This window comes from Astyanax mexicanus, chromosome 5 (assembly GCF_023375975.1).
Source record: "Astyanax mexicanus isolate ESR-SI-001 chromosome 5, AstMex3_surface, whole genome shotgun sequence".
NCBI lineage: Eukaryota > Metazoa > Chordata > Actinopteri > Characiformes > Acestrorhamphidae > Astyanax > Astyanax mexicanus.
In genome coordinates this window covers 11,158,227-11,175,145 of record NC_064412.1, presented here as the reverse complement: position 1 = coordinate 11,175,145, position 16,919 = coordinate 11,158,227, and the positions used below count along the sequence as shown (strand labels likewise).

Sequence of the window (16,919 nt, the reverse complement as noted above, 5' to 3'; positions counted from 1 at the left end):
AAGACACCGTTGTTATAGAAGAAGGATCATTATTGTGGACTGGTGATGGGACCTCGAGGATTGCACTAGAAGCCTGTGCTTTAGAAGAACGATTAGTTGTTGAGGATTGGCTGTGGGATCTTGGGGATTGCACTGGAAACCTCTGCTTTAGACCAATGATTAGTTGTTGTCGACTGGCTGGGCGGCCCTAAGGACTGTCCAGGAAACTTCTGTTTTTAGAAGAATGATTAATGGTGTGGCCATCTGGTCCCCTGGTGGTTTGTAAGTGGAGATATTGATCGCCAATTCCCAAGCATGTCTAACACTGCAGACTTCTTGTTTACAGATTTATTTCCAGACATTGGTGTGTTGGGGGTATTTTCTATCTTTTTACTAAAGCTGTTGAGAATATGGAGCTTGCTGGAACTCCAAAAGTCTGTGGAACTAGGGCCTGCATGCTAATGTTCTCCACTTGAGCTCAATATCCTGTTTACACTGTTTCCAAATGGGGAATTGTCACGTTTTAATTCTCTGAGTATCTGTTCTCAGATTACATCATGATGTGGTTTGGCCAAAGGGAGGGAGCCTGAGTGTTTTTAAATGAGAAACAAACAAAAAGTCTTTAGAAAACAGGATGATCATGAGCATCATCACATGTTTTGATGTAAGAGCATTTTTTTAGTATAATAAAATCTGCAATATTAACTTTCTACAACTTTTCTGAGAGGAAATTGAGCTGTGGGTGCTTTGCAACTTTTAGAACTAGACCACATGTTGCTCATTTCTTTTGTTTCAACCTCCTTATTATATGCATGCATGTCCACACCCACACCCACATCCACATTCACACAGATTCAGACACAGCTTCTAGCTTTTGGGGATTTGTTTACTCCTAAAAAAAAATGAGAACAAATATTTCTAAATGGGTTTCCTCAATGATTTAAACCTAAATTAAGTAAATGTGCATCATATTTAGATTTCCTTATATGGGGTTTCCTTTAGAGACCCTTTGAAAATCTCATTCATGCAAAAAAGAGTTCTTCAAAGATTCATCCATGTAAAATATTTGTAGGTCACCAAAAGTGGTCTGAAGACTATTTCTTTTTTTGCAGCTTTGTTTTGACTGAACAAGAAAGAAAGAAAGAAAGAAAGAAAGAAAATAGTAGGAATATGATCAACACAAAAAAAACCACAAAGGAATGCACTATCCAAAACACCCCTAACTATTTAGAGCATTCCAGACACAACAAAAAAAAAAAGAGCGCCTCAAAACATGTAACGGTTCTGAGAGAGAGGGAGGAAAAAAAAAACTTTTGAATTCAGCCTCGGTTCACCTACATGACCCCACCCCCCTTCTATCCGAGCTCGGGGAAGTCTCACTACTGGGCTCACGAGCAAAGAGCAGAACAAACAAAAGCCCCTCACCTTGGAAAAAGATGGCACAGATGACTGAAGCCAGAGTCAGAACGCTGCAGACGTTTCTTGTTTTTAAACACATGAACTGTTCCATCCTGAAGATGTGTGATGAAGTGTGATGAAGCTCACGCGATACTGAAGAGTGGGTGTGTGTGTGTGTGAGAGAGAGGTTTAGGTTCCCTCAGAGTGGCACTGGGAGAATAAAGCAATACTTGTGTGCTCGGGCTGCTTTATACACCCCCACCCCCCAGCTGCCCCACTACACACACCTCCTTCCCTCAGTGCTTACTTTAACCCTTCCCCTCTGTGCCCCCTCCCCACTGTGCACGAATAGTATGTGTGTGTGTGTGTGTGTGTGTGTGCTTGTTTTCATTCCAACACAAGAGTGTCCTGACTTAGTAAGAATCCTACAGTAAAACAAAAACTGCAATAAAACGTGAAAATCTGGAGCAGCTGTACGTGAGAGTAGGCCTCCTTGCCGAGCACCAAACATCCGCTAGAATGCAATAAAGAAAGCCCCCAGCGTAATGCAGTAGAGCAGCTGAACTGCATTCTCTGTAGTGATGGAGCTCCATCTGATACCTTTAGGATGAGCTAAAGAAGCATTATCTGTCTGATAATCAGGGTTCGTACGGGTGCTTGAAATCCTGGATAATGCATGAATTTTAACTTTCTGTTTTCCAAGCCTGGAGAAAGTGCTTGAAAATGATTGAAATTGTAACTGTATTTACTGTACAACAAATAACACTCTAACTTAATAAAATAAGTTCGCTTATATAAAAAATTGCAGACTGAAAAATAAAAAAAAGGCTTTACTCGCGCCTCCACACATGTGTGACAACAAATTCTGGTTCTTTCTCGTAATCCAAGAGGAGTTGGCTCACAAGGAACCGTCTATTTTTGCCCCCAGATGCAACACAGTTTTACCACTTCTGTGTTTTTTTGCAAACACAAACAGCAGGAGAGTTAAATAGCTATACTAAAAGCCAAGCTTTGGATTTATCTAACTAATAGTAATAATCAGGGGTTACACTACAACATATTATTAGGCTAAAGCCAGCCAGGCACTGTTAACGCGGTGTCAACATCCTTCAACGAGTCGCTATTGGCTCCACTTCAGCTGGAGATAGCCATGCTAAAGCCGAAAGCCAGGTTAACAGTGCTGGTGAGTGGCTCGTTCTAGGCACTAAGTCCGCGATGCAAGCCCCGGAGATCAGCTCGTTTCAGACACTGAATCCGAATTAATAATTTTGAGTATATATATAGATATGTGTGTATAAATGCTCTCAACCCACCCCCAAATTTGACCTATTACAGTAACTGCTCAATCAAATGAATAGGTTAAATAAAAAAGATGCGGTAAAGAACATTGGTATTTAAATTTTGTGAAACTGACACCAAAAAACCATAATTCCTGCTATTTACTTACTTAGAATTATTTTTTTTCTCAGTAGCATAGTTGCTGTGAAGTGTGGAGAATAGTTATGTGATATATTGATTATCGCTGAATCGCAGTTTTGAGATATCACTGTTGTCATTAATTTATCACAGCTAAAAGGTGCTGGAAAAACGTGAAAATAGGTCTTGAAAGTGCTTGAAAAGTGCTTGAATTTTACCTTGTAAAAGGTGTATGAACCCTGGATAATGTCTCATCAGTACCTGACCTCACTAATCATCACTGTCCAATGAAAAATCAGGTATCTCCAAAACAGCTACCTAACAGAAAAGAGATGAAACCTTCTTAATTTTGTGTCTATTGGTCCATTCATCAAAATAACTGACACAGTGTAAAAGACAGTTTGTGTTTTATTTAAAAAAACTACAAAAGGGGGCGCCGAGTGGTCCAGCGGTCTAATGCGCTGCCACTATGAGCGGGAGGTCGCAGGTTCGAACCCCCACTCATGCAGCTTTGCCATCAGCTGCCGGTACTTAGAGGGAGCAAAATTGGCTCTGCTCCCTCTGGGGTGGGTAGATGGCGCTCTCTCCCCATCACACTTAAGGTGGCGCTGGGCGGCACGAGGCGTCTGTGAGCGGATGAATCGGAACCTAGCCGCTGCTTTCCTCCAAGCGCGCTGGCTGCTCAGGCAATGATTCATCCGCAGCAGCTCAAAAAAAGGGGTGATTGACTTCACACATGTCGGAGGAGGCGTGTGCTCGTCCGCATCCTTCAAGGGTCACGGGCGTCACCGGTGATGGGGACGCACAAAGGGGTGGGACAATTGGATATCCAAAATTGGGAGAAAATGGGGGGAAAAATCAGAAATAAAAAATTATATATATAAAAAAAAAACTACAAAAATTGAGATACTTGTTGTTTTTTTTTTTATTGGACAGCGGCATGATGCTCTTGTGACTAAATGCTATCAAATCTTCACAGTTCCAACATCCCAACATAGGCTAGTGTTGTGGATACTGCTGATACTGCAGAATGCATTTGATTCATAAAAAAAATACAAAAATGCTAAACAAGCAGGTGTCTACACACTTTTTAAGCCACTGTGAGAAAGAGAAAGTGTGAGTCTGCACTCTTTAAAAAAATGATGCAATTTTGCAACAAAAAAAAAAACATTATATGATAAAGATGAAGAACCTTTAAAATGGAAAATAACAAATCTCACAGCCCCATATTTTATCCACAATAGAACATATAACACATATTAGATTAGACGAAAGTGAGACATTTTATCATTTTGTTAAAAACACTACACAAATTAGAATTGGCAAAAATCCAGTAGAAGTAAGTAATACTAGGAATAAAAAGGAATAAAAAGAGCATTTTAGAGAGGTAAAGTCCCTTAGATGCAAAGATGGGCAAAGTCTCATTTTTTAAATTATGGAACACATTTTATTTTTATTGCCAGGACATTTGGTTTGTTGTTTCAAAGAATGATATGTCTAAAAGATATATATTTTCTCATTGGGTTCCCTGTATTTTATCTTTTGGTTGGAAGAAACGCTCTATATAACTTTAGGGTGAACTGGTAGAGCTTAACTACTGTATGCTAAATTGCAAGAGAGCAAAATACTGTATATGTGAATGCATTAGCCGTGATGACATCACAAAAAATCTGCACCAACATTACAGCATGAGCTCTGAGACTAACAAATATTGGTCAATTTCTGTTATACTGTTTCTTTTTTGAATAATGCTTAATTTATGCACAGTTTTATGACTGTGTGTCATGAAGAAAGGGGTCAACTAAGGTCTGTCTTTTGTTCACTTGAACTCCAGCCCAGTAGACGGCTTCTGTTCATTCACCTGATTTTCTCTCTCTCTCTCTCTCTCTCTCTCTCTCTCTCTCTCTCTCTCTCTCTCTCTCTCTCTCTCTCTCTCTCTTCTTTATCTTTCTCTCTTTGTCATTTCCTTTTTTTATCTAAGCAATATTATATGTATGTAGATTATATATATAAGTAATACTAACAGATGCAGTCAACAGTAAATGGAAGCAATAAATACATTTTTAGAACCGAATATTTAAATCTTTTTCATTTTCCTAACCCTCAGGCCTGCAAATGCCTGCAGTGATAAGACCCGTCCCCAGAAACAGAAATCCCTTCAAAATAACAGATCATCAGTATTAATGGACTGTCTCAGGCTTATTTAAAGCTGAGAAAGGATGAGAGTTTGCTGAATAACAATGGGGTTGCAGCCAGCTGCCCAGCAGCGGGTCCCTAGTGTGAAGGGTCTGTTGTCACAGTGGTGTCAGGCGATGTTCTGTGTTATGCTAATGCGGCTTGGCTAACAGAGCAATGCAGCTGCTGGATGCCAGAGTGGCTATTAACTCTTCTGCTGCAGAGCCAGGGCCAACAAATCAGGTCCTGACCTATTGTTCCCCGAGCTTCTCAACTCTAGACCTCACTTATAAGAAGTACATTCATCTACGCTTACTCAAGAAAAGGCCAGACTGCTGATAGCAGCGAAATGCTGATCTCCTCACAGCTTTAGGGGGTAAACCGAGAAATCTTGTAGCGCTGCTTATCCTGTTATGTTTGATAGCTGCGCTGGTATTCGCGCATCTAGCATCTGGAGTTGTTAGCAGCAGGATGCTAAAAAAAAAAAAGTGTGGAGCTGAACCAATTCTGCCAAATTATGGTTAATCTCAGTAGAGTTGTCTGTAAAGCTTTCTTTCTTTTTATACCTCTTTCCAAAATGAAAGAACAGGGTCCCGCATTCATTTTCTATGTTAATGCATGTATAGCAAAGGCTTTCTATGATACAGGGGTTGGACAATAAAACTGAAACACCTGAAACATCATTTTAGTGTGGGAGGTTTCATGGCTAAATTTGACCAGCCTGGTGGCCAATCTTCATTAATTGCACATTGCACCAGTAAGAGCAGAGTGTGAAGGTTCAATGATCAGGGTAAGAGCACAGTTTTGCGCAAAATATTGCAATACACACAACATTATGGGTGACATGCCAGAGTTCAAAAGAGGACAAATTGTTGGTGCACATCTTGCTGGAGCATCTGTGACCAAGACAGCAAGTCTTTGTGATGCCTCAAGAGCCACGGTATCCAGGGTAATGTCAGCATACCACCAAGAAGGACGAGCCACATCCAACAGGATTAACTGTGGATGCTGTAAGAGAAAGCTATCTGAAAGGGATGTTCGAGTGCTAACACGGATTGTATCCAAAAAACATAAAACCACGGCTGCCCAAATCACGACAGAATTCAATGTGCACCTCAGCCTCAACTCTCCTGTTTTCACCAGAATAAAGTATTGTGGTCTAAAACCAGGTGTTTCAGTTTTATTGTCCAACCCCTGTACATCTTACCAATAAATGAAGTCATTCACTTGTTTTTGATCATCATACATTACTTTTCGAATAAAAGCCCTTTTTGTTTTTAATTACCCACATTAATGTTCTATGTAATTTCATGTATGGGTCAGTGTCTCGTTGATATATTTTAACAATAAATTAATTCAGTCATTCAGAATTTAAGGTACGTCTTAATTAACTTGTTTTTGGTCATTGTGCATCTTTATTTAATGTTTTCCTTTCTTCTTTTTTTTATAAAAGCCCTTTTTGTATCACCAACCCTCTAATGTACACATGGGTCAAAATATGACCTACATTCATTTTCTATGATAATTCATATGTATGGGTGAGGGTTTCTTTAGCACAAATCTTCATTTTTATTTTATTTTCTTACTTTTTAACAAAAGCCATTTTTGTATCACCAACCCTTTAATGCACACATGGGTCAAAAATGGCCCACATTTTTATTAACATTTTCTATGTTAGTTTATATATGCTTAAGGGTTTCTTTGGCACAAACTTTATGAAGAAGCAGCTTTTGTATTTCTACATCAGGTTTACACACACAGGTCAGACATAACCCACATTTGCCATTTCATCATTTTCATACCATCTCACAACTCGGTACTGTTTTAAAATAATGTTATGCCAGTAGTATAAGATAACTGTACATAATATTTGATTATGTTTAGGTTACCTTGAGAGTGAGAACATTTTTACTTTTTAGAAAGTTATAAGTAATTATTATTAGCTATTAGCTGTTTGCGTTCTATTTTATTTATCTAAATCTACTGTAGTTAGTTAAGTATTGTAGTTAGCTTAGCTAACTAAGTACATTGATTGGTAAGCCCTTTAGATACAGGGTTAAATGGTGGAGCCTGGCTGAAGTAGTGAGGAACCCAACGCTGCCTCCTGCGGTCTCCAGGGTAAAAGTGCAGCTTTGGCAGTAATGGAGAGTTCACCATGGCCGTTGTGTAAAAGACTGGCCTCACTGGACTGGCTTTAAAAGACAGTAAAAGTGCAGTTAAGGCTCATAGGTTTACAGTGAGCTTTCTTGTTATGGGCTACACTCTGGAACCGTACTCTGTAAGACATTGTTTTTGATGAAATAGAGGTAAAATGACAATCTCCTTACTGCATGAACACAGGAGCAGACTCTCTGGGTGTGCTCTGAATTGCCTTTCAGATGTGTGATGAGGGGTTTGATCTGCTGAGCGCAGTGTTTAAGCTGAAAGTGACGGCAGTCGAGAAAGACTTCAGCAGAAGTGGTAGTGACTGCAATGCTCAACGGCTTCTGTTTTCAATTTTCAATCACAAGGAAAGCAGGAAATATTTATTTATGAAGTGGCTTGCTTTTACACTAGCTGGAGAAATGGAATGTGAAAGTAGCTTATATCCATGCAAATTTAAATCAAGGGAAAATGCAAAGAATGGAATAAAAAATGGTTTTATTTTAATATTTATTATGTTATACTTTATGCTTATATCACTGTAAAAAATCTCAATCGAACAAGACAGACATAATGAGAAAATGGATGTATGAAATGATGTACAGTATAGACTCTGTGTAAACATTATTTCTCTGTCTGTCTTCGAATAAGAAGACCAATAGAAAAAATTTTTTAATTAATTTATCAATTTTAATATTGACACTGGGCTTGTGCGCCAAAAGCAATTAAAATATAAAGTCTAAGCACAGCATCTAAAACAGATCAGAGCAAAAACTAGAGAGATCTAGCTAGAGTTTGTTTTACAGTTTCTACAAATTTCAGCTAATCTAGCATGGTAGGTAACTAGCTGTTTTTCTCTGTGTTAGCACACAGAGCTTGTGGTCTAATCCAACATTCCCAGCTATCTACCTCAGTGATAACACATGGGCTAGCAGCCTCATCTAACATTGCTTCCTTCCTTCCAGTCCAAATGGCCTTGTCCAATATGGATACTGTATCTTGGTGTTAACACATGACTGATTTTCACATGGCATAATAACCTCTTGCAACACGGATACTTTGGTAAAAGCACAGATTTTGAATTCAAATAAAAAATGTGCTAGTAAACGTCTTTTGATCTTGGTGACCATGTTGCAGACATCCCAAGTTGCAAAAGTTGATTTCAGGGAGGTTACACACCCCGCGTGTGTTGCACACACACCAAAGGATAAGGATATTTTACTTTTATATTAAGTAATGTAACTTTTTTTTTAATTAATTTAGAGTATTCAGAGGTGAAATTAGTTTTATCTTTTTTCTTTTTGGAAGGCCCAGCCTCTGCTTTCCTTTTTTTTTTTTTTTTGGAAAAAAAATACTTTATTTGACAAAAATTGACAGTTACAATATCACTAAAAATTTCACAACATCAAATACATTTCATATCATATTAATAATTATTAATATTGCCTTCGCCATGATCTGCTTTCTCTCACTCACTGAACAATTCCCGTCCGGGAGGGGGAAAACACTGCCCGCCCACACTAAAAACTGATTGGCTGTCTCACAGACTCTTTGCAGAGAACAGGCCAATCAGAACCCTCTCTCCTTCCCACACTCGTTCTGAATTCCGGGAGATTATATGTGACTCGCGGGCATCAGGGAGCCACTACCAAAATGCGGGAGACTCCCGCAGCTTCAGGGAGACTTGGTTTGTCTGATGTTGGTTAACATTGGAGAGAAAAACATCATGATAGTAGATCAGTGTTACCCAACAGGGGAATACAGCAAGTTTAGTCCTTTTAACCAAACCATTTATCCAAATGCCTCACCAATGTTTATATGGGTCTTCACCTTTGCCTGTTCAAGCTTTTCGGCTGTCTGTTTCTCAGCCACCTCTCTGAGACAGTGCACTTAATCATGGTCTCCTGTAAGTAGAGCTTAGACTCTTCCCAGCCTGAGCTTTTCAGGCTGCTTGAATGAGCAAAATCTGTTCAGAATGATGCTAATTAACATTGCAACACTGAAGAAGCATATACCTATTTTTTTAAGAAAAATGTTTATTAAGAACAGATGTCCGAAATATTAAACACGAACAATGCGAACAATTATCCACAGCCATGTCTGAATGACTTTCCTCTATTCTAATATAATTTAACATTGTTTAGCTTTTTTATATCAAACATTTTTATATTAAGCATATAGCCTTAACACAGCATATAACACACAAAACATCAATGAGGCTATGCCCTGCAAGTCAAGTGCGTAATGCAGTCAAGTGGAGGAGCTCACGTGTGCGCAGTGCACACTGCACGGGCCAGAGCTGCGTGATTATAACATTATAACATTTAAAAACAGAGTTTGTATATAAAATAAAAAATAACATTAAAAAACAGAGCCTAACCCAACCTGAGGAAAGTGTCGGGAAATCTCGACCCGGGCCTCAGGTTGGGCTTGGGCAGAGAATCTAAACTCTACCTTTTAAGCGATTGTTTAAAAAACAAAATATTCAATGTTCACAAGGCAGGGGAAGGCTAAGATATAGCCCAATTAATTACTACACACTTGTGGCAGTAAATATGAGATCTGGAACATCATTAAACATCTGGAATGTAAGAAATGTTTGTATGCTTTGTACAGACAAATCAAAATCCTCCATGTGACTTCCAGGAACCTGCAGTACTATAGATGAGTTAAAGAAGAAGAAGTTGGTGCACTATTTCCCTGTGCAGCATTGCCTGCACAAACCGATCATAAACAGCAAACCTGCAAAATACCTGCAGGCAAAAATTTAGCATATTTCTAGGTGCTACTGTACATGTTAACAAACCAGAAAGATTTTGGAGAAAATGGGCTGTTGACTGATGAAGCAAAATACAACCTTTTGGCCACAATGCATGCAAAATGACCCAAGACAATTCTCAAAACTAGAGTCTTTCTGCAGGAATTGAAAGACATTTAGCTGCTACAGAAAGCTTTTGCAAGCTGTGATTTTTGGGAATATAATACAGAATATTGGTCCTTTTATTTCTTTTAGATGCTACCAAGGACTATATTGACATGTAAAATCAGACATTGTTGATTTTAAAATCCAAGGTTAATGTACCATTTTATGTCTCTTTAAGGAGAATTGACTTCTGGAACTTCTATGAATTCTAGAAAAACCTACCAACATTAATACACAGTTTAATTCCTTCTGTTTTAATTCCATCACATATCTTAAGAAGCACTTTCTCAACAATAATTCCTATTGAGGGGGGATTTACTGCAGAATAGCACCAAGATACCACTTGATTGTGTTTTTATGTCTTTTTGGAATTCTCCTCTGGGTTCTTTGAAATGTCCTTAAGAGGCCCTTTATGCCTTTATGTAAGATATGCCAGTAATGGAGCAAAACCATTAGCCTGAAGCATCAGCATCAGGACTGTGTGAGCCGAGCCAGTATGATGAAACGTAGTGTACCTTCACAATCAAGCTATTTGTGCTAATATTAGTGTTGCTATGAAATCCAATTTCCTGTAATTGACCTGATTATGGATATAGCACTTTTTAGTCATATTCATGCTCTCTCTACCGGGTGACACATTTTTAGGAGACAATTTGCAAATTTAATCTTGCTTTTGATAGTTCTGCAACACATCATTTATTCATCTATTTAACACACACAAACACACACACACACACACACACCATGCAGGTTGCTGCTGCTGCTGTGATGGAAGCTATGCCAAGTTCCATGGCTGTGTTTATACGAGCAACACACTCTTAAAAGTGATTAAAGAGGTTCTTGAGCAGTTTAAAGGGAAAGGTTAGCTCATTTTTCATCGTAAGATCATCTTAACCCCGGCACACACTGCTCAGGGTGTTTGCGGCACCTCTGTAAGTGATGAAAGGACAACACAGGAGCATCTCCTTAATTTTGCAGAGCGCTCAGGATGTGACATTCGCACAGCATCGCACGAGTGTGCACAAAAATAGGACTGAAGTCTATTTTTCATGGCTTTCTCCAGTCGGAGCAGCTGAAGTGCAGCGTTGCACATTCTCAAGGAAATGTGTGGCCTCCTCAGCCCATTTACACAGCTGATTACTACGAACCTTGAAGCAGGTTTTTGTATAATCATGTCAGCAGAGAAGGAATAAAACGCTGCGTGCTTTGCATAGCATTAGATTAATGAGGTTAATGCTGTTCAGACTATTTTACTAAAGAAAGAATAGGGTCTTTATGTACTGTGTTATTTATTTATTTTTTTCGTTTCAGCTGTCTTTAGGCATATGGTTCCTGGAAATAGCTTCCACTCTTCTTCCACTGTGTTTGTAGGCTGCTTTCATAATGCTCCAAATATTGGTGTGGTGTGTCAGATGTGATGGTCTAGTGGGCTGGGCTTTACTCCTACTTTAGGGCCATGGATGAGGATTTATTTGCTTTCTAGCCATTTCTTGTGTGGAGCTCCAATATTTAACCATTGCATCCATTAATCCTTCATACCCTAAGGGCTCCACGCTCCTTAAATATAAAGGCTTCTAAATGGTTTTGGCTAGGATATACAGTTCCAGGAACAGCCATTATTTGTTAGTGAAGTTTTATATTGTGTGGAGCTGCTTTAACTTTAAGAAGTTCTTTTTCACACATTTTTTTAAAACACAATCCATCGAATTGTTGGTTTTAGTGTTAGTGTTACTATTCATATGACTTCTGCTCTTTAGAAATGCTTTAGAAAAGTTAAGGCATGCTTTTCTTACACTTAATAGACGCATAACTTATATAGTAGTTTCATTGTAGTTGTGGATATAACTATATTGTTGTCCAATTTTCATAATATTCACCTTTACCACATTTAAATTTTTCTATTATTCAACCACTAAGAAGAACAAGAGCCTAGCAACCCTCTAGCAACACCATAGCAATCACAAAGCAGTCACTTAGCAACACCATAATGCCCTCCAATCAACAATATAAAAATTCTAGAGCACAACATTAGCAAACACTTAGCAACCACTGAGCAACACATTAGCAACCACCTAGCAACACATTACAAACCACCTTTCAACCTCCTGGGATGCCTTAGCAACCATCTCGCAACATCAAAGTGACCAACTATCAACACTATAGAAATCACCTAGCAAAACAATACCAATCAGCTACTAATCAATCATTTGGCAACACCATAACAACTAGTCAACAACACCACAGAAACCTGAAAGATCTTACCCAGAGCCTAGCAACTGCAGTTTTATTGCAGTGTTTGTACATAATACAGTACACTGTGGTGCCTCAGTTCAGGCCAGTCTGGAAAGAACTAGTTACATGGTCTGGTTAATGAGAGCTGGGAGTTTAATATGGAAAATTAGTCTATATATTTTCTGTCTTCTGATATCTATTTTCACCACGTTGGTGTCAGAAGTTAGATCTCTGGTTCTCTCAGAAGAAGGAATTACAAACAACTCTCAAAAAGATGGAAAGAGCCATGGGTTAAGAGGGATGCAGATGCATCGGAAGAAAAGAACAAGAGAAGGGCATCAAGCTTAAGACATTGAGCAGTTTATGAAGAAGACAGCTGGCTGGCCAGGTGGCTGTCTAAGTTGGTTTGTGGTCACTTTGGACGAGACATAAGGACAGGTAGATAAAAGCTGTTGGGTTAGTCTCACTCTGAGGTCAAAAAAGAGTTGAAATTGAGCACTTTTCCCCTCCCTGATTCCACCATTTCACCACAGTATAATTCATTAAATGAAAAGACTGCAGATGATAGAATATATAGGTGGTTTTATAAGAAGAACTTGATTTTTAGTGTGTGTGTGTCATCCTATTATTCTTTTAATTTATGTCTTTTTAAAACCCTTTCTAACTGGCTTTATCCATGGATAGCATTCAGTCAGTTCAGGCTGAACCTACAGTATTAAAAACGTGGAAATACAATGCCAAAGAAATCCGAGTGAAGCCAGCATTGATTACATTGACTGAATGAAATTTAAGAGGCACTAAAGGCTTCCGGAAATGCACAGCGGTTAGCATTGATCGTGTTAGTGTCATAAGCAGGTCAAGTTAAACAGTGTTTGTCTATGTAATGCAGAGGACATGACAGGATGTATGTGCATAGTTGATTGGATGTCATTTATTTTTAGCATTGAATTGTGCTGAGTTCTACTGTGGTACACTGCACATATTCATGTGTACATAGACTTTACATATTCTACTATGAAGAAATGTAGTTTATTTTAATTAAATTATGGTTATTATTTTAAATGACGTGAGAGAGCAAAAAAATAAAAGTTTTAAACATCTCAACAGTACTTTTTTTGTTAATGTTTTAGAGCAGGGGAGCTCCAACCACAAGCTAAAACAATTACGGTACATGTCTTTATGGTCCAGTGTGTTGGATCTGAACTCTCCAAAGAAATAAATCTCTAGGACCAGGATTAGGCAACACTGTGATCTTTAAAGAAATGAACACTGTGTTCTCTAGATCAAAGACTATTACCAAGACTATTAACAAGTCCAAAAGTCAGGTAATTTACACGTATGTGATGGCAGCATTAATGCAGAACATTATAGTGAGACCTTAAAGCTATCTAGTATCTATAAAAGTACTCAGTAAGTTATCCAAAAGCAGTGCATAAGACCGGTGGAGGAGAATTTGCCAAGATGCATAAAAACTGTAATTAAAACCAGGTTTATTTAATCAAATATTGATTTATGAATATGCACTTTTTTTGCATTATTTGAGGTCTAAAAGCTCTGCATGTTTTTTGTTATTTCAGCCATTTCTCATTTTCTGCAAATAAATGCTCTAAATGACAATATTTTTATTTGGAATTTGGGAAAAATGTTGTCTGTAGTTTATAGAATAAAACAACAATGTTTGTTACTTAAACATATACCTATACATCGAAAAATCAAAGAAACTGATTCAAATATATTCAAATAAATGCATCACCTGATTTAATTTTGTGTAAATAATACTTGTCTGAATTCAGGAGATCATGAATGGTTTTAAGGAACAATCCCGTAACAGAAATTATGAAGGATTTAGACCACAAGGATGAACAAGGGAGATAAAATCAGCAAAAGTAGTAGAGGAAGAGAGCGAGAAACCAGTACCCAACCAGTAATAACTGCCTTACAACTGTTAATACAGCCTCTTATTGGGTAGGGCCGCTATCGTGTGGGCTAGCTGATTATTCTCATTTGAAATACTGCTAACCTAGCATAGATACTTCCTTTATTTCAGTCTTTTGCTTCCTCTTGCAAAACAAACCAACAAAAAATTCAATATCTAAGAGAATCTGGTGTTGATTTAAATGCTCACCATTTACTAACTAAGCTTCTGAGTCAGATCCTGAGAACGACTCTCTAAGAAAAACAAATTTCAATACAAAAGTAATGAAAAGAAACACCAAAAACAAATTGCTTAAGCATTTTCAGTGTGTTAAAGAAAAGAAAAGACTGTATTGGAATCCGCTCATTTTGCGCAGTTTGTTTTTGTGGCATTTGCATTTGAAAGAGGACACAACAGTGTTTGAGGTTTACAGGACGTCGGCTCTGTGTACTGAACTCGCTTTATTCAAGTGTGCCAAGGTAAATATAGTGTTCTATTCTGGGGCACCTCAAATTGTGATGGGAGGTTAATCTGGGAGAATCTGCTCTGCATTGCTAAGGCACTTTAAAAGCATGCTTCACATAAAGATCCAGCATTAGATTTGGTCTTTTGAAGTTTGGTGAGTTTGAGATAAGGAATATTGCCCTGAGAAAAATACCAGCGGGATCCAAAACTCGCATACAGTCTATTTAAAAAGGACTCTGTGCTCAGTTTAAAAACTATATGTTTCTGTAAATGTAGAGATACGTAAACAAGAGATGTAAAATAAAAGGAGATTCCAATTCCAATGGGTATCACTATCTGAATCTGTTCTGCTTAGTACATTAGAGAGTAACACAATCACTGATTTTAGATGATTTCACCCTCAGTTTTGTGAAATGCTAAAAAAAAAGTGAGAGGAGTAGTTTAATAGGGGCACTGGATGATGTATGGGTTTAGAGGCAGGGCAGGAGGAAGAGCTGATTGGCTGAGCTGCAGCAGCAGCAGTGTGCCTCTAAGAGCGGTGAGATGTAGATGGTTGGACGTCACCAAGGTGGTGGTGTTATTGATTGGCTGATTTTTTGTATATTGTTATGTGTCTGCATACCAAAGTACACAGAAACTTTATCCACGCCTATAGCACAGTTGAATCCGTAAGGGCAATAAAACCACAATAAAGGCATTTTTTAAAGGCTAGGAAATGCTTATTCAAGTGTAAATCAAGTGTGATATTTTTCATTAGTTAAAAAGAACACATTTCTGAGTCATACTATATTTCTTCTATTGATCTGCAGCAGATAACAGCATTCATTTTATATGGATGTAATATATGTTCTTCTGTGGACTTCTGTGGACACATTATTCAAGAATAATGTGTGAAAAAAATAAATACCCATTGTCTACATTCACTGTCACACCCATAACCTAAAGATTACGTGTGGAATTCAGGAAGGCTGCAGTGTGGAGGTAATAGCAATGGGTTTTGTGAAATTGTGTGGTGTAATAGAAATGGCAGGGCTTTGTAAATTTACATAAAGCTATTGGATTGCACAGCATCATGGCTGCTTCTCTGCCAGGCAAAAGAAGACCAGATGCTAAAAGCACCTATTTGAGATTTGCTTTTTATTCTAATGTGATGCATAATGGATACAAGACGTGTGAGACTGAATGACTTGTTTGCAGATTTGTAGGTCAGGAAATTTGTCAGAAAGGCTTTAACGGGATGTTATCAGGTTTATCCAATTTAAGATGTTTACTTTAAACTTTGAACAATGGAAATTAGTAGAAATCTTTGGGTGTTAGTTTAGAACCAAATAATGACATAGCAAAAGAAAAAGTGTTTTTTTTGTCAGAATTAATTTATTTGTGCACATTGATTTAAAATTGATTCAATATTATAGTTTTACGTTTTTTTATGCATTGTTTTTAGGTATTACACATTTCCCCCTAAAATGTATATAAATATATATACATGATTGCATTGTATTCTAATAACTTGAACAGTATAAAGTGATATTTAAATAATAATAATTGTAATTGCTAGTGTATAAAAGAGTCCCAACATTTGAAGCCTTTAAATACTTTAAATATTGTGCAAAAGTTTTAGGCACCAAAGCAAATTACACTAATCCATTTATCTCACCTGAAAAAAGCACCACATATGATTTGAACAGATGCAAATAAACATACATACAGTAAAACGTAACAAGGAATTCTCATTTTTAGCTAGGTATGTTATATCCTGTGAGCCGAGCTGACGAACAAAGTGTAGTTCCAGATTTCTCCTGGATGCTCCTCAGCCAGCATGTGTATATTATGTTCAGTTCCATCAGCAGCTCACCTGATTTACCACATTTACCAATTTACCAAACCAGGTGTTGGTTAATATGAAGAGAACTAGAAATAACTCTATTAAACTCAGAGGAGGAGAGATTAGGAGAAGTTTTAAGGAAAACAGGGCTGTAAAAAGCTCTGCTTTTTGTAAAATTGCTCTTTGTATTTATTGAAATGCTGTAATGTGTTTTACTGACCTAATAAACACTTACTTCACCAAAAAAAAGCTTTATCTTTATTGAAATTACCACAGGTGCCTAAAACATTTGCACAATACAGTATTTTATATATATATATATATATATATATATATATATATAAACTAAAACAAACTGATGTTTATTAAATATTATTTACACGTAGGGTTCTAATTATAGGGTTTAACATCCCAATAATGAGTCTGTTTAATGTGTACATTACACATTA

At 37.6% G+C, this 16,919-nt stretch overlaps 2 protein-coding genes across 2 annotated transcripts in view; one reads left to right on the top strand and one right to left on the bottom strand.

Moving 5' to 3' along the window:
• si:ch211-286o17.1 (hematopoietic progenitor cell antigen CD34) overlaps window positions 1–1,615 on the bottom strand; it is a 43,249-nt gene extending 41,634 nt beyond the window's left edge. Inside the window, exon 1 of the mRNA XM_007253362.4 lies at window positions 1,405–1,615. Within this exon, the coding sequence (XP_007253424.3) occupies window positions 1,405–1,489 (85 nt within the window). The 5' untranslated portion in view covers window positions 1,490–1,615. The remainder of the gene's footprint in view (window positions 1–1,404) is intronic.
• Window positions 1–16,919, top strand: part of grm4 (glutamate receptor, metabotropic 4) — a 357,400-nt gene that overhangs the window by 67,415 nt on the left and 273,066 nt on the right. The gene's annotated exons all lie outside the window — the stretch shown is intronic.